A 23,077-nucleotide genomic window follows, 5' to 3' on the forward strand; every position below is an offset into this window, starting at 1 on the left:
GACATCTCAGGGGCTGAAGATTACAGAGATAGGGAGGGGCGAGGCAGGGATAGGGAGGGATTTGAAAATAAGGATGAGAATTTAGAAATCGAGGCGTTGCTTAACCCGGAGCCGATGTAGGTCAGTGAGCACAGGGGGGGGGGTGATGGGTGAGAAGGATTTGGTGCGAGTTAGGACACCGCAGCTGAGTTTTGGATCACCTCTAGTTTAGGTAGGGTAGAATTTGGGAGGCCAGCCAGGAGTGCGTTGGGGTAGTCAAGTCTAGAGGTAAAAAGGCATGGATGAGGGTTTCAGCAGTGGATGAGCTGAGGCACGAGTGGAGACGGGCAATGTTACAAAGATGGAATTAGGTGGTTTTAGTTATGCTGTTCGGATGTGTGCTCGAAATCTCATGTAGCATGTAATCTGCAATGGGATACGGAATCTTCAGGGCTCAAGTCAGTGTGTAAACCTTGCTGAATTTAATTAGAAAAGAAATACATTCATGTACCATGCTATCATGTCTATCAGAAATCTCAAAAAGTGTTTAAACAGTCAACGAAAAAAAGTTTATGACACAGCCCTTTGTATCTGTGCCAGTTCTTCATTAGATCAATTCAAATCTAAACCCACTGCTCTGCTCTCTCCATAACCCTGTACCTTCCTGTGCTTCAAACGTTTATTTACTCTTCCTTTAAAAGATGCAATTATATCTGCTTCAACCACTCACTGTGAATTACTTTAAAGTGCTGTGACTGTTCTTATGTTTAGCAAGATCCGACAAACAGCTTTTAGATATTTTCGGTGATGTCGGCCAAGTTACCAAGAGAATTCCCAATTCTTTAAATAGTCAACGGTATCCATCTGAACCACAGGACTTGATTTAACTTTTCTTCTAAACACTCGCTCAGCGATGTCATAGTAACCTTGATTATTAGCTCAAGTCCTGAACAGGATTTGTACCCACAATCTTCTAATTTACCTAGTATGTTCTGCATCAAACGGAATACATGAAGGGATTATGTCAAAGTTACTGGAACCTAAAGCTGCCCCTGAACTTCCTGCAAATTTAGCTACACCTTCATCATTGGACACATTTTCACCCCCATAACATTTTCTTAAAGTTGAAAGTCTGCTGTTATAAGAGACACAGTCATTAGCACCATAATTAGAGTATGGGAAACAGAAACCACAAGGAGAAAACATAATTAAAAGCAACCAATAGTAATTGCAGTGACAACAAATAGTGTGTCATCCGTGGCTCAGTGGGTAGCACTCTCGCCTGAGTCAGAAGGTTGTAGGTTGAAGTCCACTCCAGGAACTTGAGCACAAAACTCTAAGCTGGCTCTCCAGTTCAGTGCTGAGGGAGCCTCCGCTGCACGTTGGAGGGGCAGTACTGAGGGAGCCTCCGCTGCACGTCGGAGGGGCAGTACTGAGGAAGCGTTGCACTGTCGGAGGGACAGTACTGAGGGAGCGTTGCACTGTTGGAGGAGCAGTACTGACGGAGTGCCGAACTGTCGGAGGAGGAGGAGTACTGAGGGAGCGCTGCACTGTTGGAGGTGCCGTCTTTCGAATGAGACATTAAACCGAGGCCCTGTCGGCCGTCTCAGGTGGATGTAAAAGATCCCGTGGCATTATTTTGAAAAAGAGCAGGGGGGTGACCTGGGGCCAATATTTATCCCTCGTTCAACGTAACAAAAACATTATCTGGCCATTGTCACATTGAGGGAGCATGCTGCGTGCAAATTGGCTGCCCTGTTTCCTACATTACAACAGTGACTACACTTTAAAAAGTACTTCATTGGCTGTGAAGCGCTCTGGGGCGGCCGGTGGTTGAGAAAGGCGCTGTTAACAGAAAATGCAAGTCTTTATTTTTCAATGGCAACTTGCAAGAAAGGTCAAAACAGCCCAAGACTACAACTCCCAGCATCCTTTAGTGCCCAGGAGCATGCGCGTGCGCATTTCCGCGCTCGCCGCTGACCCGCGAATTGCTTCCGGCCGGGTGACCTTGGTTGGAGTGTGAGACATGGCGGCCGTGTTCAGGCTGGCGCCGGCGTGCGGACGCGGCTTTAAGCGTGAGTGACCGTCCCTGCCGCCTCGGGACTCGGGGGCGGGGAAAGGTCGCAGCGGTGCTCGGCCCGCTGCGGTCGGTTTGCCGGCGGGAGGCGGGTGTCGGCCACTTTTGTGCCAGGGCGGCAGAAAGTCAAAGGCAGCGCAGGCTGCACCGCCCGCCGAGGCCCGGTTACCCTGGTAACGGCGACCCTGCTCTCCTTCCCCCCCCCCACAACCGCCGCAGGGCCGCCCCGAGTGGGCCCCGGTCACCGGTCCGTCTCCTGGCTGCACGCGGGACATTGCAGCCACCATCAATCGCCAGTCCCCCGGAGTCAGGGATGACTTGCTTCCACTCTGCCGTGAGTTGCCCGGGAGACCCATGAGTCCAATGGGGGGGTGGGGAACCCCACACACAGTTCCCTGTCACAGGGTGGGGCAGGCGGTGGCTGGGTTGCCGCCCGCGCTCCTTCCGCCGTCAAGCGGTTGGCTTCCCCCGTGCTCCCGGCGAAGAGACTTTTGACGTGTTCGCCGCCTTCCCGGATGCTTCTCCACTCGGGGCGGTCTTGTGGCCAGGGGCTCCCAGGTGTCGGTGGGGATGTTGCACTTCATCAGAGGGAGGCTTTGAGGGTGTCCCTGTAACGTTTCCGCTGCCCACCTTTGGCTCGTTGGAGCCCCCGAGCCGAGCGCTTGCTTTGGGAGTCTCGTGTTGGGCATGCGGACGATGTGGCCCGCCCATCAGAGCTGGTCAAGTGTGGTCAGTGCTTCGACCTGGGGATGTTAACATAAGAACATAAGAATTAGGAACAGGAGTAGGCCATCTAGCCCCTCGAGCCTGCTCCGCCATTCAATAAGATCATGGCTGATCTGGCTGTGGACTCAGCTCCACTTACCCGCCCGCTCCCCATAACCCTTAATTCCCTTATTGGTTAAAAAATCTATGTTGGCCTGATTGAGGACACTGACAGTGTGCCTATCCTGCCAATGGATTTGCAAGATCTTGCGGAGGCAGCATTAGTACTTCTCCAGTGTTTTGAGGCGCCTGCTGCATGTCTCTGAGCCCGCGAGGAGGACGGGTATCACCACTGCTCTGTAGACCATGAGCTTGGTGCTGGTCTTCGAACGCTCTCTTCCCCAGGCGACCAAAGGCTGCGCTGGCACACTGAAGGTGGTGTTTGACCTCGTCGTTGATGTCTGCCCTTGTTGACAGTAGGCTCCCGAGGTATGGAAAATGGGCCACGTTCCAAGGCCTCGTCATGAATTTTGATTACTGGGGGTTAGTGCTGTGTGGTGGGGGCAAGTTGGTAGAGGACCTTTGTCTTATAGATGTTTAGCGTAAGGCCCATGCTCTCGTACACCTCGGTGAAGGTGTTGACAATGGCTTGGAGTTTGGCCTCCGAGTGTGCGTACATGCAGGCATCGTCTGCGTACTGTAGTTCGATGACTGAGGATGGGACGACCTTGAATCTGGCCTAGAGGTGGCGAAGTTGGACAGATTCCCATTTGTCTTGTAATTTAGCTCCACTCCAGTGGGGAGCTTGTTGAGGGTGAGATGGAGCATTGCAGCAAGGAAGATCGAGAAGAGCATTGGTGCGATGACGCAGATAGGATCACGGCTTGCATGTCATCGTGGAGCAGGCGGAGAATGGTGACAAACTTTTGAGGGCAAATCTGAGGAGGATGCTCCATAATCCCTCAAGGTTGACCATGTCAAAGGCTTTTGTGAGGTCGAAGAAGGCCATGTACAAGGGTTGGTGCTGTTCTCTTCATTTCTCTTGTTTCTGCCGAGCGGTGAAGATCATGTACTTTGCGCCCCTTAATGGGCGGAATCCGCATTGCGACTCTGAGAGGACTTCTTCAGCCAGAGGAAGAAATCAGTTCAGGAGGATTCTTGCCATGACTTTCCCGTTGGTCAACAGCAGGGAGATTCCTCTGTAGTTACCGCAGTTGGATTTGTCATCTTTTTTGAAGATGGTCACGATTACAGCGTCTCAGATCTCCTGGCATGATCTCCTTCTTCCAGATAGATCGACGCCAGTAATGCTTCTACACCATGTTTTAGTGCTTTGGCAAGGATTCCATCTGCTCCTGATGACTTGTTCTTCAGTTGTCGGATGGCCTTGTACGGGATATTGTAGTCATTGAGGCAAATATAAAATCAGTGCGTAGCACTCTGAGTCAGAAGGTTGTGGGTTCAAGTCCCACTCCAGAGACTTGAGCACAAAAATCTCGGTTGACACTCCAGTGAGGGAGCGCTGCACTGTCAGAGGGGCATTACTGAGGTAGTGCTACATTGTTGGAGAGGCAATGCTTGGAGAGCGCCGCACTGTCAGAGGGGCTGTACTGAGGGAGGCCGCATTGTCGGAGGGGCAGTACTGAGGGAGTGCCGCATTGTCGGAGGGGCAGTACTGAGGAAGTGCTGCACTGTTGGAAGTACTGTCTCAAATTAAAAACCAATGCGTATAAGGTGGCCAAGGTTAGTGGGAAACTAGAAGATTGGGAAAATTTTAAACGACAGCAAAGAATGACTAAGAAAGCAATAAAGAAAGGAAAGATAGATTACGAAAATAAACTTGCGCAAAACATAAAAACAGATAGTAAAAGCTTTTACAGATATATAAATGGAAGAGAGTGACTAAAGTAAATGTTGGTCCCTTAGAAGATGAGAAGGGGGATTTAATAATGGGAAATGTGGAAATGGCTGAGACCTTAAACAATTATTTTGCTTCGGTCTTCACAGTGGAAGACACAATAACCATGCCAAAAATTGCTGGTCACGGGAATGTGAGAAGGGAGGACCTTGAGACAATCACTATCACTAAGGGGGTAGTGCTGGACAGGCTAATGGGACTCAAGGTAGACAAGTCCCCTGGTCCTGATGAAATGCATCCCAGGGTATTAAAAGAGATGGGGGAAGTTATAGCAGATGCATTTGTTATAATCTACCAAAATCCTCTGGACTCTGGGGAGATACTAGCGGATTGGAAAGCAACTAATGTAACGCCTCTGTTTAAAAAACGGGGCAGACAAAAGGCAGGTAACTATAGGCTGGTTAGTTTAACATCTGTATGGGGAAAATGCTTGAAGCTATCATTAAGGAAGAAATAGCGGGACATCTAGATAGGAATAGTGCAATCAAGCAGACGCAACATGGATTCAGGAAGGGGAAATCATGTTTAACTAATTTACTGGAATTCTTTGAGGATATAACGAGCATGGTGGATAGAGGTGTACCGATAGATGTGGTGTATTTAGATTTCCAAAAGGCATTCGATAAGGTGCCACACAAAAGGTTACTGCAGAAGATAAAGGTACGCGGAGTCAGAGGAAATGTATTAGCATGGATCGAGAATTGGCTGGCTAACAGAAAGCAGAGAGTCGGGATAAATGTGTCCTTTTCGGGTTGGAAATCGGTGGTGAGTGGTGTGCCACAGGGATCGGTGCTGGGACCACAACTGTTTACAATATACATAGATGACCTGGAAGAGGGGACAGAGTGTAGTGTAACAAAATTTGCAGATGACACACAGCTTAGTGGGAAAGCGGGTTGTGTAGAGGACACAGAGAGGCTGCAAAGAGATTTAGATAGGTTAAGCGAATGGGCTAAGGTTTGGCAGATGGAATACAATGTCGGAAAATGTGAGGTCATCCACCTTGGGGGGAAAAAAAATAGTACAAGGGAATATTATTTGAATGGGTAGAAATTACAACATGCTGAGGTGCAGAGGGATCTGGGGGTCCTTGTGCATGAAACTCTTTTGAGTTTACCTGAAAAAAAAAACATAAACATTAAACCGTGCCACCCGCCTGGGTGACACAGCAGACATTTTCAAGGCCCCTTTTTTTCCTTTTTTTGTGTTTTTTTTTTTTTTTTTTTGGGCGCTAAAATCACATTTTTCCAAGTGCCCCCTATAAAAGGAGAGGGGGACACTAAAAGTCCTTGTGCATGAAACTCTTTTGGAGTTCACCTGCAAAAACATAAAACATTAAACGGTGCCACCCGACCTGGGTGACACTCCAGACATTTACAAGGCCCTTTTTTTCCCCCCCCTTTTTTTTTTGTGTTTTTCTTTTTGTTTCCTTTTTTTTTGGGCACTAAAATCACAATTTTCCCCAGTGCCCCCTATAAAAGGGAAGGGGGACACTAAAAGCTCCGGCAATTAAAACAAATTAAACTTTAAAACGTAAAATCAAATTAAAATTTGGTTGCCGGGCGTGATGATGCACTCCAGTCCCTCCGGTGCCCACCTCTCGCGGAAGGCCGCGAGCGTACCGGTGGACACCGCGTGCTCCATCTCCAAGGACACCCTGGACCGGATGTAAGAGCGGAAGAGAGGCAGGCAGTCAGGTTGAACGACCCCCTCGACCGCCCGCTGCCTGGACCGGCTGATGGCACCCTTGGCCGTGCCCAGGAGCAGTCCTACGAGGAGGCCCTCGGATCTACCCGCTCCCCTCCGCACAGGGTGCCCAAAGATCAGGAGAGTGGGACTGAAGTGCAGCCAGAATTTCAGGAGCAGCCCCTTCAAATAATGGAACAGGGGCTTGCAACCTTGTGCACTCAATAAAAACATGGAACACGGACTCCTCCAGACCGCAGAAATTGCAGGCGGCCTGCGAGTCCGTGAACCGGCTTAAAAATTTGTTACACGGCACTGCTCCGTGCACCACCCTCCAGGCCAAGTCCCCGATGAATAGTGGGAGGACCCCTGCGTAGAGTGCCCTCCATCGGGGACCCCCGCCTCCTCCGGACGGCAAGATGGTACGCCATGGCATGTCCGGACGGCCGGCGAGGATGGCAAAGTTGAGGGTGTGCAGGAGCAGCCCGTACAGGAAACCCCTCCGCGCGGAACTGAAAGGCACGGAGGGGATTTCCCCGAGGCGGCTCAAGTTGTGAGGCGCCGGCCCCGAGGGAGGTTCCGGGGTTTGGCGCCGATGAGGAATTCCGTCCGGACGGGGGTCAGTTCGGACGGGATCTCCCCACGTGCTTGAGCCCCCTCGATGCACCTAACGGAGTCGGGCCCAGAGCTGTTTTTAGCGACTCGATGGCATCGGCCGCGTGGCGGACGTTGGCAGAATTTAGGCGCCGCGCCAGCGTGTCTGGCGCCATCCAGCCCGCTCCTCCGCCATCGAGCAGGTCCCTGACCCTGGTCACCTCACCAGCCACAGCCCTCTCTTCCGACCGCCACATAAAACCTCGGCCGTGGAGGTACGGATTCCCGAGCAGCGGTTCCTGCAGGACGGCCGCCACTCCAGCCGGCGGAGAGCTGCGCTTGGTGGAGACTTTGTTCCAGACCCTGATGAGTTCCCTGTAAAAGACAGGCAGCTCCCGGAGGGCGGTCCTGGCACCCCCCAAGTTCACAAACAGGAGCTGCGTGTCATAATTGAGGTCGCGCTGCTGGCGGAAGAAATACCTCGCCAGAGCACACCACCTAGGAGGGGGCTTGACGTAAAGGTATCTCTGCAGGGTCTGAAGACGGAAAGTCGCGAGCTGGGTGCTGACGCACACCAACGACTGACCGCCCTCCTCAAGCGGGAGACTCAAGACCGCGGCAGAGACCCAGTGCTTCCTGTTGTTCCAGAAGAAGTCCACCAGCTTCTTCTGTATCTTGGCGACAAACGCAGGGGGAGGGGTCAAAGTGACCAGCCGGTACCACAACATTGCGGCCACCAGCTGGTTTATGACTAGCGCTCGACCCCTGTAGGACAGCACTCGGAGCAGTCCTGTCCAGCGCCCTAGGCGAGCAGCGACCTTGGCCTCCAGCTCCTGCCAGTTCGCCGGCCAGGCTCCCTCATCGGGGCTAAGGTAGACTCCCAGATAGAGGAGATGGGTCGTGCTCCAGGCAAAAGGCCTGAGCTCCTCCGGCAGGGAGTCCACCCGCCACTGACCCACCAGGAGTCCGGAACATTTCTCCCAGTTGATCCTGGCGGAGGACGCGGCCAAGTAAATCTCCTGGCACTCACGCATCCTCCGCAGGTCAGCGGGATCCTCTACCGCGAGGAGCACGTCATCGGTGTAAGCCGAGAGGACGACCTCCACGCCCGGCCCTTGCAGAGCCAGTCCCGTCAACCTCGTCCGCAAGAGGCGCAGGAAAGGCTCCACGCAAACGGCGTATAACTGGCCGGACATGGGGCATCCCTGGCGCACCCCTCTCCTAAAGCGAAGGGGCGCCGTCAAGGACCCGTTAACCTTAATCAGACACTCCGCGGCGGCGTACAAAAGTCGGATCCGGGCGACGAAATACGTCCCGAACCCGAAAGCGCGCAGAGTTCCGAGCAGATAGTCGTGATCCACCCTGTCGAACGCCTTCTCTTGGTCGAGGGATAGGAAGGCGACCGACAGACCAGCCTCCTGGGAACAATGGATGAGGTCCCAGACCAGATGGATGTTATCGTGGATTGTCCGGCCCGGGACCGTGTAGGACTGTCCTTGTGCATGAATCCCAAAAAAAAGTTAGTTTGCAGGTGCAGCAGGTAATCAGGAAGGCGAATGGAATGTTGGCCTTCATTGCGAGAGGGATGGAGTACAAAAGCAGGGAGGTCCTGCTGCAACTGTACAGGGTATTGGTGAGGCCGCACCTGGAGTACTGCGTGCAGTTTTGGTCACCTTTTGGAAGGATATACTAGCTTTGGAGGGGGTACAGAGACGATTCACTAGGCTGATTCCGGAGATGAGGGGGTTACCTTATGATGATAGATTGAGTAGACCGGGCCTTTACTCGTTGGAGTTCAGAAGGATGAGGGGTGATCTTATAGAAACATTTAAAGTAATGAAAGGGATAGACAAGATAGAGGCAGAGAGGTTGTTTCCACTGGTTTGGGAGACTAGAACTAGGGGGCACAGCCTCAAAATACGGGGGAGCCAATTTAAAACCGAGTTGAGAAAGAATTTCTTCTCCCAGAGGGTTGTGTGAATTTGTGGAATTCTCTGTCCAAGGAAGCAGTTGAGGCTAGCTCATTGAATGTATTCAAGTCACAGATAGATAGATTTTTAAGCAATAAAGGAATTAAGGGTTATGGGGAGCGGGCGGGTAAGTGGAGCTGAGTCCACGGCCAGATCAGCCATGATCTTATTGAATGGCGGAGCAGGCTCGAGGGGCTAGATGGCCTACTCCTGTTCTTAATTCTTATGTTCTTATGTTATTCAGATCAGTCGTTAAACCGAGTTCCCGTCTGCCCTGGTGGACGTAAAAGATCCCATGGCACTATTTTGAAGAAGTGCAGGGCGAGTTATCTCCAATGTCTTGGGCTGATATTTATCCCTCTATCCACAGATTATCTGATCATTATCATATTGCTGTTTGTGGGTGCTTGCTATGTGCAAATTGACTACTGCGTTTTCTACATTGCAACATTGACTACTCTTTAAAAAGTAATTAATTGGCTGTAAAAATGCTTTGGGACATGAAAGGCACTCTATAAATGTAATGTCATTTTCTTTCACTGGGTGTCGCGACATTTAGGCTTCAGGTGAAGCAGGGTAAGGGGTGGGATAATTATATCAGGGCATGAAGATATAATTCAGCCCCAATTAAAAGTAATGTATACTGTTCTTTTTTTGTATATTTCCATTATAAATTTCTGTTTCCAGATTAATAATGGGAAATGGCTATATACACTTGTCATGAAGTAAATACACCCTCCTGCCAGTGGGGGTGCTGAGTGTGTAATTGCAGTGTGATTTATATGTGGGGATTTTATAAGGGAAAAATATTGTCAGGAATGTGTGCAGGGGAAGATTTTATACCAGGTATTTTTGGTACCCAGGACTTTGTCGACAGCATGTGGAACATGAAGGGTGGACCTGTGCCAAAGATTGAAGGAAAACGTGTAAGCATCGTATTGCACCTCTTGAAGAGTTTTGCATAATAATGATCTACTTTGAAGTGCTGTGACAGTCACGTAGGCTTGAGCCTCAGCTAATCACAATCGATTTAAAAAAGGAGGGAGAGAGAAAACAGGGAATTATAGACCGGTCAGCCTGACCTCGGTAGTGGGTAAAATGATGGAATCAATTATTAAGGATGTCATAGCAGTGCATTTGGAAAGAGGTGACATGATAGGTCCAAGTCAGCATGGATTTGTGAAAGGGAAATCATGCTTGACAAATCTTCTGGAATTTTTTGAGGATGTTTCCAGTAGAGTGGATAAGGGAGAACCAGTTGATGTGGTATATTTGGACTTTCAGAAGGCGTTCGACAAGGTCCCACACAAGAGATTGATGTGCAAAGTTAGAGCACATGGGATTGGGGGTAGTGTACTGACATGGATTGAGAACTGGTTGTCAGACAGGAAGCAAAGAGTAGGAGTAAATGGGTACTTTTCAGAATGGCAGGCAGTGACTAGTGGGGTACCGCAAGGTTCTATGCTGGGGTTCCAGCTGTTTACACTGTACATTAATGATTTAGATGAGGGGATTAAATCTAGTATCTCCAAATTTGCGGATGACACTAAGTTGGGTGGCAGTGTGAGCTGCGAGGAGGATGCTGTGAGGCTGCAGAGCGACTTGGATAGGTTAGGTGAGTGGGCAAATGCATGGCAGATGAAGTATAATGTGGATAAATGTGAGGTTATCCACTTTGGTGGTAAAAACAGAGAGACAGACTATTATCTGAATGGTGACAGATTAGGAAAAGGGGAGGTGCAAAGAGACCTGGGTGTCATGGTACATCAGTCATTGAAGGTTGGCATGCAGGTGCAGCAGGCGGTTAAGAAAGCAAATGGCATGTTGGCCTTCATAGCAAGGGGATTTGAGTACAGGGGCAGGGAGGTGTTGCTACAGTTGTACAGGGCATTGGTGAGGCCACACCTGGAGTATTGTGTACAGTTTTGGTCTCCTAACCTGAGGAAGGACATTCTTGCTATTGAGGGAGTGCAGCGAAGGTTCACCAGACTGATTCCCGGGATGGCGGGACTGACCTATCAAGAAAGACTGGATCAACTGGGCTTGTATTCACTGGAGTTCAGAAGAATGAGAGGGGACCTCATAGAAACATTTAAAATTCTGACGGGGTTAGACAGGTTAGATGCAGGAAGAATGTTCCCAATGTTGGGGAAGTCCAGAACCAGAGGTCACAGTCTAAGGATAAGGGGTAAGCCATTTAGGACCGAGATGCGGAGGAATTTCTTCACCCAGAGAGTGGTGAACCTGTGGAATTCTCTACCACAGAAAGTTGTTGAGGCCAATTCACTAAATATATTCAAAAAGGAGTTAGATGAGGTCCTTACTACTAGGGGGATCAAGGGGTATGGCGAGAAAGCAGGAATGGGGTACTGAAGTTGAATGTTCAGCCATGAACTCATTGAATGGCGGTGCAGGCTAGAAGGGCCGAATGGCCTACTCCTGCACCTATTTTCTATGTTTCTATGATAATGATTTGGATGAGGGGACCCAATGTAATATATCCACGTTTGCTGATGATTCAAAGCTCGGTGGGAATGTAAGTTGTGAGCAGGAATCAAAGAGACTTCAAGGGGATAGAGACAGGCTAAGTGAGTGGGCAACAACATGGCAAATGGAATATAATGTGGAGAAATGTGAAGTTATCCACTCTGGTAGGAAAAATAGAAAAGCAGAGTATTTTTAAAATGTTGACAGATTGGGAAATGTTGGTGTTCAGAGGGACCTGGGTGTCCTTGTAAACGAATCACTGAAAGTTAAAATGCAGGTACAGCAAGCAATTAAGAAAGCAAATGGTATGTTGGCCTTTATTAGAAGAGGATTTGAGTACAAGTGTGAAGATGTCTTACTGCAATTATATAGGTCCCTAGTGAGACCACACCTGGAGTATTGTGTACAGTTTGGGTCTCCTTATCTAAGGAAGGATATTCTTGCCATAGAGGGAGTGCAACGAAGGTTCACCAGACTGATTCCTGGGATGGGGGAGGGGGGCTGTGGGATTGTCCTTTGAGAGATTGAGTAGACTAGGTCTATATTCTCCAGAGTTTAGAAGAATGAGAGGTGATCTCATTGAAACATACTAAATTCATACAGGAAAGATGTTTCCTCTGGCTGGGAAAGAACCAGGGGTCACAGTCTCAGAATAAGGGGTCAGCCATTTAAGACTGAGATGAGGAGAAATTTCTTCACTCAGCGGGTTGTGAATCTTTGAAATTGTCTACCCCAGAGGGCTGTGGAGGCTCAGTTGTTGAGTATGTTCAAGTCAGAGATCGATAGATTTTTGCACTCTAGGGGAATCAAGGGATATGGGGATAGTACAGGAAAGTGGAGTTGAGGTAGAAGATCAGCCATGTTCTCATTGAATGGCAGAGCAGGCTCAAGGGGCCAAATGGCCTACTCCTGCTCCTATTTCTTTTGTTCTTGTGTTTGCTTCGTGGTGTATAGTCTTGAAGATCTATTTGACCCTAAGCTGAACTTCAAATCCCCATTTTGACCGTCACTTCTAAAACCTGTATCCACACCTTTATCACTTCCAGGCTAGATTTCATTACCTCCAAGCTCCATTGATTTCTTTGCTGGCTTTCCAGCTCCACCCTACATAAAATCAAACTCCTCCAAAGTCCACTCTCCGCGTCCTATCCTGCAGGAAGTCCCACTCACAGTTTTTAATAATCATTCACAGGATATGGGCGTGACTGGCAACACCAGAATTTATTGCCCATCCTCTGTCCTCTCCACTCTTAAATTTAACATTATTTTCCCCATTTGTAAAACTCTCCATAGCCTTGCGCCATGCCTCCACTTGTAACCGCCCCAATCCTCCGTGGCGGTACGTGCCTTCCACTCTTCCACCCCAGGCTTCCTGAGCATTTCCCCATCGCTGCTTCGCCACATGTGGAAGAGCCTTCAGCTGTTTTGCCTGTATACTCTGGAACACTCTTCCTGAAACCCACCACCTTCTCTCCCCACTTTTAAATGCTTCTCAAAACCTATCTTTTCCACCGCGCCTTCAGCTACCTACCTAAGTCGCTGCTCGGTGTACGTTTTTTCGTGCCTTTAAAGTGCCCTGAGACTTTTACTTTTCAAATGCAAGTTGTTGCCAGCCATCTGGGTTCAAAGGTCACAGTCCAGATATGCAGCTGGATTTAAACAAAGTGCGCTGCATTTAGTTTACATGGTGCATTTTTCTGGGTGTTCGGAGTTTAACATGATTTGTAACAGGATAACCTATTCCAGTAGTGCTGTCTTTGATACTCTGGGTGTGTGACAAAGACCGTGGGTTTTTGGAGGACCAGGAAGATCGTTTGTTGCTGTGATTTATTTTCCTCACTCTTTGGGTTTGGAGCTTAGATCCCGAACCTCTGCTGACAAAAGGCACAAGTTGCACTTGTATATAGAACCTTTAATATAGAAAATGTTCCAGGGAGCTTTACATGGAGGGGGTGCAGGGACTGGAGGGAGGGATAAGAGAAACAGCAGACAGAAGGAATCCGAGTGGACAATACGTCTCATTGGAGAGGTTTAGGAAAACTGACTGAGCGCTTGATCGAGAAGTTGGGTTTTGCGAAGGATTTTCACGATGGAAGGGTGGTATATATACGTATATAAACGCATTCATGGATGTTGTCCACTAATGGCGGATGCAGAAAAGGTCACATTTGGACACTGCAGGCCTATACTCCTTGGAATTTAGAAGAATGAGAGGTGGTATCAATGAAACATATAAGATTCTGAGGGGCTTGACAGGGTAGATGCAGAGAAGATGATTCCCCTCGCGGGGGAAATCTAGAACTAGGAGCCATAGTTTAAAACAGAAATGAGGAGGAATTTCTGCTGGAATCTTTGGAATTCTCTGACCCAGAGAGCTGTGGAGGCTGGGTCTTTGAGTATTTTAAAGGCGGAGATAGACAGATTTTTGAACGATAAGGGAGCCGAGAGTTATGGGGAGTGGGCAGGGATGTGGAGTTGAGACCAGGATCAGATCAGCCATGATCTTATTAAATTGACGAGCAGGCTCGAGGGGCCAAATGGCCTACTCCTGCTCCTATTTATGTCCTTATGTTCCCTCTGATCCTTCAAGCCTTCCCACCACTGCAGAGGTTGGGCTCGGCCGCGATTTCCTCCCTCCTCCCTCAGAAGAGGTGAGTTTTTCACACTCGTATATGAAGCATGGCCACTTGGGCGAGGGCTGCCAGTTCTTTTGGGAATCGATTCCTCACATTAGTCATGACCCCGAGAAGATTATTGAAGGAAGTTTTTGGGGAGAGACTGCTCCTGACTGCATCTGTATCCCCCCCCCCATGACCTAAACCTAAATCCTGGTCTATTTCTCCAACAGGTAACGCTCTTGTACAGCCATGTGTTTTTTTGGTGAACGTCGGCTGCAATACTGGTTGAATTAAAAGCGGCACGTCCCCAAAAAGTATTTCCCAAGGTGTTTGTATTACACACACGTGCAACAACTGCATTTTATCACTGGTCCACGATATCGCTTGTGATAAAAACAGGCACGTGGCTTGTTTATCTACCCTGGCGCAAGAATCGCTAGAAACTATTTCCTCTAGTAAGGAAGTGTAGAATACCGGGCATTAACCTTTAAAATTTAGAGCTAGGCCGTTCGGGTTTGATGTCCGGACGTACTTCATCACGCAAAGGGTAGTGGAAATCTGGAATTCTCTTCCCCCAAAAAGCTTTTAAGGCTGTGGGGGGGGGGGGGGGGGGGGGGGGCGGTCAATTGAAAATTTTCAAAACTGACCTTGCTTGATTTTTGTTAGGCAAGGGTATTCAGGGTTATGGAACCAAGGTGGGTAGATGGAGTTACGATACAGATCAGTCATGATCTAATTGAGTGGCGGAAGAGGCTTGTGGGGCTGAATGGCCTTCTGCTGTCCTATGCTCCACAAATAAAAGTTTGCCGAACACTTCTATTATTTTTTTATATAATATAAAAAAGAAAAAGTATTATTGTAACCTCCTCTACAGAGAAATGATAACTAGGTAAGTATATTTTGAAAGCATTTTATATTTTGCAGCTGCTGTTGAGAGAAATTTAAAGTTTAATGCCTATTTTTCTCTGCTTCTCGACAGCACCGTTCTTCAGTAAATCATTGGTGGCCAGACCTCTTGTTGCTTCCAGAAAGACCCAGCAGCCCCCAGTACTTCTGGCTTTGCAGATTCACACGTCTCCCAGCCATTTTGGTAAGTGTTGTACCTGCGGGGTTCAGTTAGATCTGGCACGTCCAAACTTTTTGTTTTGGTGGAGGATGGGAGAAGTCGGGAACTGCACCCATAACTTCGACACTGACTTCCTGTGATAACGGGGCCGAGATTCAGACACGTAGGATAGGCTATTAGCCGCAGGTTTAGATTGCTGTCAGGAAGTTCGCCGTGGGGTTCTCTTAGAAACCGTGTGTCTGGTTCGGGCGATTAGCTGTGGCAGTGGTCTGGCAGCAGGATGACCAGAAAAGGAAAGAAACTATTGGCAAAGCAGTGTACTTGTCCCGCGTGTGGCAGGCACAGACGGTGTGTGTGAGAGTTGCAGATCAGCTGGGGCTGTGAGAAAGGAAGAACATTTTATATCGTGCTTCATGAAATCTCTCAAAAGTGCCCCAATGTGCTTTCCGTAGGAATAGGAGTAGGCCATTCATCCCCTTGAGCCAATTCCCCAGACTGGGCCTTGGTTTAAATTTCACTTGAAGGACGATACCTCGGACATTGTTCTGAGTTTTTGGTCTAAATGAAGCCCTGGAGCTGGGCTTGGACCTGCAGTGTTTCCCTTTTGGACGCGACTGCTGCCAACGAAGCGGAAATGGTTGCAGATGCACAGTCTTGTGTTTTTCCGGTTGTTCGCTTCGGGACTCGCGTGGCCTGGGGAAAAATCTCGGGAACACGGAGCGGGCCTGGGAGAAATCTCGAACGTGGAGCGGGCCTGGGGGAAAATCTCGGGCACAGGGAGCGGGCCTGGGGGAAAATCTCGAATACGGAGCGAGACTTCGGGGGGGTCTCGGGCTCGATTGGGGGAAAAAAAAGCAGAAACATCAACGAAATTTCAAGATTAATGTGCAGACTGCTTCTGTGCAGCTTCTGTTCATTGGCATAAGCTTCCGGTTCGTAAGAACATAAGAAGTAGGAGCAGGAGTAGGCCATCTGGCCCCTCAGGCCTGCTCCACCATTCAATAAGATCATGGCTGATCTGATCATGGACTCAGCTCCACTTCCCCGCCAGCTCCCCATAAACCCTTGACTCCCTTATCGCTCAAAAATCTGTCTATCTCCACCTTAAATATATTTAATGACCCAGCCTCCACAGCTCTCTGGGGATTTACGACCCTCTGAGAGAAGAAATTCCTCTTTATCTCAGTTCTAAATCGGTGACCCCTTATTCCTAAACTATGCCCCCTAGTTCTAGATCCCCCACGAGTGGAAGCATCCTCTCTGCATCTACCTTGTCGAGTCCCCTTGGTGTCTTATATGTTTCAATAAGATCACCTCTCATTCTTCTAAACTCCAAAGCCCAATCTGCTAAACCATTCTTCATAAGTCAACCCCCTCATCTCAGGAATCGACCTCGTGAACCTTCTCTGAACTGCCTCCATTGCAAGTATATTCCTCCTTAAGTAAGGAGTCCAAAACAGTACCCTGTACAGTTGTAGCACGATTTCCTTGCTTTTATGCTCTATTCCCCTTGCAATAAAGGCCAACATTCCATTTGCCTTCCTGATTACTTGCTGTACCCGCAGACTAACTTTTTGTGTTTCATACACAAGGACCCTCTGGTCCCGCTGTACCACAGCACTTTGTGATCTCTTTCCATTTAAGTCATCAGAGGCAGTCCCTCAGAATCAAGGAAGACTTGCTTTCACTCTAAATATGAGTTCTTGGGTGACTGAACAGTCCAATACAATAATCACAGTCCCTGTCACAGGTGGGACAGTAGGGAAAGGGTGGGTGGGACTGGTTTGCCGCATGCTCTTTCCGCTGCCTGGGCTTGATTTCTGCATGCTCTCGGCGATGAGACTCGAGGTGCTCAGCGCCCTCCTGGATGTACTTCCTCCACTTGGGGTGGTCTATGGCCAGGGACTCCCAGGTGTCAGTGGGGATGTCGCACTTTATCAGGGAGACTTTGAGGGTGTCCTTGTAGCGTTTCCTCTGCCCACCTTTGGCTCGTTTGCCGTGAAGGAGTTCCGAGTAGAGCGCCTGCTTTGGGAGTCTTGTGTCTGGCATGCGAACAGTGTGGCCTGCCCAGCGGAGCTGATCGAGTGTGGTCAGTGCTTCAATGCTGGGGGTGTTGACCTGGTCGAGAACGCTAATGTTGGTGCGTCTGTCCTCCCAGGGGATTTGCAGGATCTTGTGGAGACATCGTTGGTGGTATTTCTCTAGCGACTTGAGGTGTCTACGGTACATAGTCCATGTCTCTGAGCCAAATGGGAGGGCGGGTATTACTACAGCCCTGTAGACCATGAGCTTGGTGGCAGATTTGAGGGCCTGGTCATCGAACACACTACCTCAGGCGGCCGAAGGCTCTACTTGCATTTAATGAATAATGAGTTGGAAGCAGTCATTCCGTTTCCTTTTTTAGGGGTGATTCTGGGCATCACACCTCAGGAGGGGTGTGTGAACCTTGGAAGGGGAGCAGTGCAGATTCAGCAGAATGATACCAGAGCTACAAGGGTTAAATTATAAGGAAAGGTTTACATCGACGAGGTCTGATGAAAGGATATCGACCTGAAACGTTGACTCTGTTTCTCTCTCCACAGATATTGTCTGACCAGCTGAGTATTTCCAGCATTTTCTGTTTTTTTTTGTCCGATTTTTGGTGAGACCGCAGCTGGAGTACTGCGTGCAGTTTTGGTCACCTTACTTAAGGAAGGATATACTAGCTTTGGAGGGGGTACAGAGATGATTCACTAGGCTGATTCCGGAGATGAGGGAGTTACCTTATGATGATAGATTGAGTAGACTGGGTCTTTACTCGTTGGAGTTCAGAAGGATGAGGGGTGATCTTATAGAAACATTTAAAATAATGAAAGGGATGGACAAGATAGAGGCAGAGAGGTTGTTTCCACTGGTCGGGGAGACTAGAACTAGGGGGCACAGCCTCAAAATACGGGGGAGCCAATTTAAAACCGAGTTGAGAAGGAATTTCTTCTCCCAGAGGGTTGTGAATCTGTGGAATTCTCTGCCCAAGGAAGCAGTTGAAGCTAGCTCATTGAATGTATTCAAGTCACAGATAGATAGATTTTTAACCAATAAGAGAATTAAAGGTTACGGGGAGCGGGCAGGTAAGTGGAGCTGAGTCCACGGCCAGATCAGCCATGATCTTGTTGAATGGCGGAGCAGGCTCGAGAGGCTAGATGCCTACTCCTGTTCCTAATTCTTATGTTCTTATGTTATATTCTTATGTTATGTTTCCAGCATCCACAGTAATTTGCTTATTTTACAACTAGGCTTGTATTCCCTCGAGTAGAGAAGGTTAAGAGGTGTCCTAATCGAGATGATCAAAGGAGCAGATAGCATAGATAGAGAGAAACTATTGCCTCTGGTGGGGAGAGTCCAGAACAAGAGGGCATAAAGCTAAAGCCAGGTCATTGAGGGGTGATGTCAGCTAGCAGTTCTTCACACAAAGGGCAGTGGAAATCTGGAACTCTTTCCCCCCCCCCACCCCCCCAAAAAAGCTGTTGATGCTGGGGGTCAATTGACAATGTAAAAACTGAGATTGGTAGATTATTATGGAGAGAGAAACAGAACTAACGTTTCAAAGGAGGCGACCCTTCATCAGAACGGTAGATTATTGTGGATAGAGCGCCTCCGGGAGGGTGCTGAGCACCTTGAGTGTCGTCGCCGAGAGCATGCAGAAAACAAACGCAGGCAGCGGAAGGAACGTGCGGCAAACCAGACTCCCCACCCACCCTTTGCTTCAACCACTGTCTGTCCCATCTGTGACAGAGACTGTAATTCCCGTATTGGACTGTACAGTCACTTGAGAACTCACTTTTAGAGTGGAAGCAAGTCTTCCTCGATTTCGAGGGACTGCCTATGATGATGATGATTATATTGTTAGCCAATGCTGTGAAGGGTTACGGAACCAAGGCGGGTAGATGGAGTTAAGGTACAGATCAGCCATGGCGTAATTGAATGGTGGAACAGCCTCGAATGGCTGAATGGCCTCCTGTTTCTATAATTCTAGAAAAAAAACAAAATGTTGGAGAAGCACAGCACGTCAGTCAGCACCTGTAGAGAGAACAGACAGGATTGTTGCTGGTGCAGAGCCTTCTTCAGAACTCAACATTCTTAAGAAGGGTTCGTACCTGAACTACAAACTTAATCTGTTGCCTGCACAGATTTCTTCCCCTGTTATTGTTTGTTGAACTATACCTTTCTGAATCAAACTGTAGAGAAAGCAAGTACATGGCATGCCTTCACAAAGTAATATGTAGTTATGCATTATTCCCAACAGTTTTCAGTTATCATCTGCTCTGTGCTCACAGTAGGATTCACTGCTTAGATCAGCTATGCTGTCCTGCATGTTCACAGCTTGCTTTACTTTGGTGGAATGTGCTGCAGCATTCTACTGTAAACACTAGGTGACAGTAAAGGCGCTGAAATGCTCTGTTTTTATAGCAGCAACTTGCGCTTCCGTAGTTCCACATTGGAGAGATTTCTCAGCACTTTACGGTGCAATCGAGGGAAAAGGGTGGATACCAAATCACAGGCAAGGCCGGATGGATGGGATTAACAGATGGGGCCAAAAATGTGGAGAAGACTTTCAATATAGGCAAAAAGAAAGACTTGCATTTATATAGCGCCTTTCACAACCACCGGATATCTCAAAGCACTTTATAGCCAAGGTAGCACTTTTGTCACTAATGTAACGTGGGAAACACCGCAGCCAATTTGCGCACAGCAAGCTCCAACAAACAGCACTGTGATAATGACCAATTAATCTGTTTTTGCTATGTTGATTGAGGGATAAATATTGGCCAGGACTCCGGGGATGACGCCCCTGCTCTTCTTCGAAATAGTGTCAGCTGTAGCTCAGTGGGTAGCACTCTTGCCTCTGAGTCAGAAGGTTGTGGGTTCAAGTGTCACTCCAGGGACTTGAGCAAAAAAATCTAGGCTGACACTCCAGTGCAGTGCTGAGGGAGTGCTGCATTGTTGGAGGTACTGTCTTTCGGATGAGACGTTAAACTGAGGTCCCATCTGCTCTCAAGTGAACGTAAAAGATCCCAAGGCACTATTTCGAAGATGATCAGGGGAGTTCTGGCCAATATTTATCCCTCAATCAACATGACTAAAACAGATTATCTGGTCATTATTATGTTGCTGTTTGTGGGAGCTTGCTGTGCGCAAATTGGCAGCCTTGCTTCCCACATTACAACAGTGACTACACTCCAAAAGTACTTCATTGGCTGTAATGTGCTTTGAGACATCCGGTGGATGTGAAAGGCGCTATATAGATCCAAGTCTGCCTTTGTTTTTCATGCCATGGGATCTTTTATGTCCATCTGAGCGAGTAGATGGGGCCTCAGTTTAACGTCTCATCTGAAAGATGACACCTCCGACTGTGCAGCACTCCTTCAGTACTGCAGAGTGTCAGCCTAGATTTATGTGCTCAAAGTCCCTGGAGTGGGACTTGAGCGCACTACATTCTGACTTGAGGTGAGAGTGCTACTCACTGAGCCATAGCTGGAAGGGCAGCGAGATTTAAAGAGGGAGTTCCAGAAGGCAGGCACATGTTGGGTGGTAAGCTGATAATGAACGAGGGAAGTTTTTTCAGTAGTTTCCTTTTGTGAATGGTGTGTGGCTACTTCATCTATCTCAACGCTGGAGCCATTAGTGTTGTTACAGAAACTGTGTTTCAACTCTGCCTCCCCAGGCACACGTAACTGTTGTAACTGAGAAGGGAAGTGGTCAGTCTGCTTGCTTTCGACCTCTGTCGATTTGGCCCTTGGGTAGTCTGCTGTGAAATGTCCGGTAGCGATCCATGCCTGTATGGCACAGCCCTCACGTGCCTCACTTCTGCTAAATGTCTGCTGCGATAGTGTCACTAAAATAGCCACCTCTGCAGGATTAGGGAAGCGAATGTACTGCACTTCTAATTAGCCTATTAATCTGCCCTATAACCGGGAATTGATGCAGAAATTAAAACCCGTATATTGGAGCTGCATCTTTCCATAACATATTCTGCTGCTATTACAGATCTACTCATAGAATCATAGAAATTTACAGCACAGAAAGAGACTATTCGGCCCATCGTGTCGGTGCTGGCCGGAAAATAAGTTATCCAGCCTAATCCTACTTTCAAGTTTCTTGGTCCGTAGCCCTGTAGGTTGCAACACTTCAAGTACTTTTTAAATAGGATGAGGGTTTCTGCGTCTACCACCATTTCAGACAGTGAGTTCCAGACCCCCACCAACCTCTGGGTGAAAAACGTTACTACACTCTAATCCTGCTACCAATTACTTTAAATCTCTGCACCCTGGTTATTGACCCCTCTGCTAGGGGAAATAGGTCCTTCCTATCCACTCTAGGCCCTTCGTAATTTTACACCCCTCAATTAGGTCTCCCCTCAGCCTCCTCTGTTCCAAAGAAAACAGACCCAGCCTATCCAATCTTTCCTCATTGTTACTCTTCAATACTGTCCAAAGGTTTCAGACATGATTCCTGGTCTATGCCGAGAGTTGAACTCAGTTGGCGGAGCAGTTGGGGCGCTATCATTGGCTTTTGCCACCTCTGGGCTTGGGAGGTGAGAACAGGAGCTAATGTTCCTGATCTTTAGACATTGACCCCCGGCTGGAAAGGGCAGTTGTGTGGTTGCCCGGTGAGGATTCAGTCAGGCTTAGCTATGGCAAACCCCACAGTTCAATTGCCCTTTGTCACTCAGTGGCTTGGCTTACAGAGAGTCTGATGCCTGTGAAACTATCCCAGCCAGGAGAGGAGGACAAAGAAGGAAATTAGCAACAAAAAAAATCATTGATTTAAAAAAAAACATGCCCCAATGTGGTGATGGGATGTAGGTTTGTGCCCACGATTTCTAATGAGGTGAGCGCCTGATCTCAACCATGTATTGAGTTACATCGAGTCAACAGAACAGAAACAGGCCATTCGGCCCAACTGGTCTATTCCGATGTTTATGCTCCACACGAGCCTCCTTCCATTCCTCTTTATCTTACCCTATCAGCATATTTTCTCCTTCTTGTGTTTATCCAGCTTCCCCTTAAATGCATCGATACTATTCGCCTCAACCATTCCTTGTGGTAGGGAGTTCCACGTTCTCTCCACTCTCTGGGTAAAGAAGTTTCTCCTGACTTCCCTATCAAACTCTTTCATTTCCTCGATCATGTTCACCCCTTAGCTTTCTCATTTCTGGAGAAAAGAGCCCCAGCCTGTTGCAGCTCTGCATTTCGTTGCTCAATAGAGGCCAGAAGTTCTCCCATCTGGAAGAGGGGAGGTTCAGGCAGTCTTGGGCCAGTTAAACAATTCCCACCAGATGTCTACAGAGCGACAGCGCTGTTTCTCAATCCTGTTCTCGTGAATCATCCTCCTTGCATCATGTTTTGTCTTTCCCTGCGCCTTTCTTTTGATTTATTTCTCTTGCCTTTAATTCACTTCCTGTTTCTAGGATGCAGCATGGTTCCGTGTCCCGTGACAGAAATCAAGAGCATGTTTTCAGCCACAGAGTTGTTCTTGTAACGTAGAGTAAGTAAAAGTCCCAAGTCCTATGGTTTAATTTGCGCTATGGATTCTGGGATATCTCCATCTCTTAATAACGCTTCTCTCCTCCTGACACAATGGGGGAAAAGGAGCTCAGAATATCCACCAGCAAGATGCATGGAAGGGCAGGTTTACTAAAGGTCTCCAATGTGGCAGGTTGGTGACATTGTGTTTTGTGGGGGTTAAAATATGATCCAGTTTTGTATTCAGTGTAACATCACTTGGTGCTAATTCTGTGTGTGGTATATGTAAATCTTTCTTGTGCCGGGGCAGTGGAGAGTGTCCTCTGAGATATCGGAGGCGGTAGTGGTGTCTAGGATATTGTTGGGGGAATCTATCCCGGCTTGGCATTGTATAATTCCACCCTGAGTAAAGACTTGCAAAAGTTCTCATTTCCTCGGTTTGCCCTATATCACCCTTTTACCTCTGCACAAAATG

General features: G+C 48.3%; 1 protein-coding gene across 1 annotated transcript in view; it reads left to right on the plus strand.

The window, feature by feature from the left end:
* The first annotated feature begins 1,967 nt into the window (after positions 1-1,967).
* LOC139276478 (succinate dehydrogenase [ubiquinone] cytochrome b small subunit B, mitochondrial-like) overlaps positions 1,968-23,077 on the plus strand; it is a 34,818-nt gene continuing 13,708 nt past the window's right edge. The window contains exons 1-2 of the mRNA XM_070894538.1: positions 1,968-2,054; positions 15,014-15,124. Coding sequence (XP_070750639.1) covers positions 2,006-2,054; positions 15,014-15,124 — 160 coding nt within the window. The 5' untranslated portion in view covers positions 1,968-2,005. The remainder of the gene's footprint in view (positions 2,055-15,013; positions 15,125-23,077) is intronic.

This window comes from Pristiophorus japonicus, chromosome 11, assembly GCF_044704955.1.
Source record: "Pristiophorus japonicus isolate sPriJap1 chromosome 11, sPriJap1.hap1, whole genome shotgun sequence".
In the NCBI taxonomy this organism is placed as follows: domain Eukaryota; kingdom Metazoa; phylum Chordata; class Chondrichthyes; family Pristiophoridae; genus Pristiophorus; species Pristiophorus japonicus.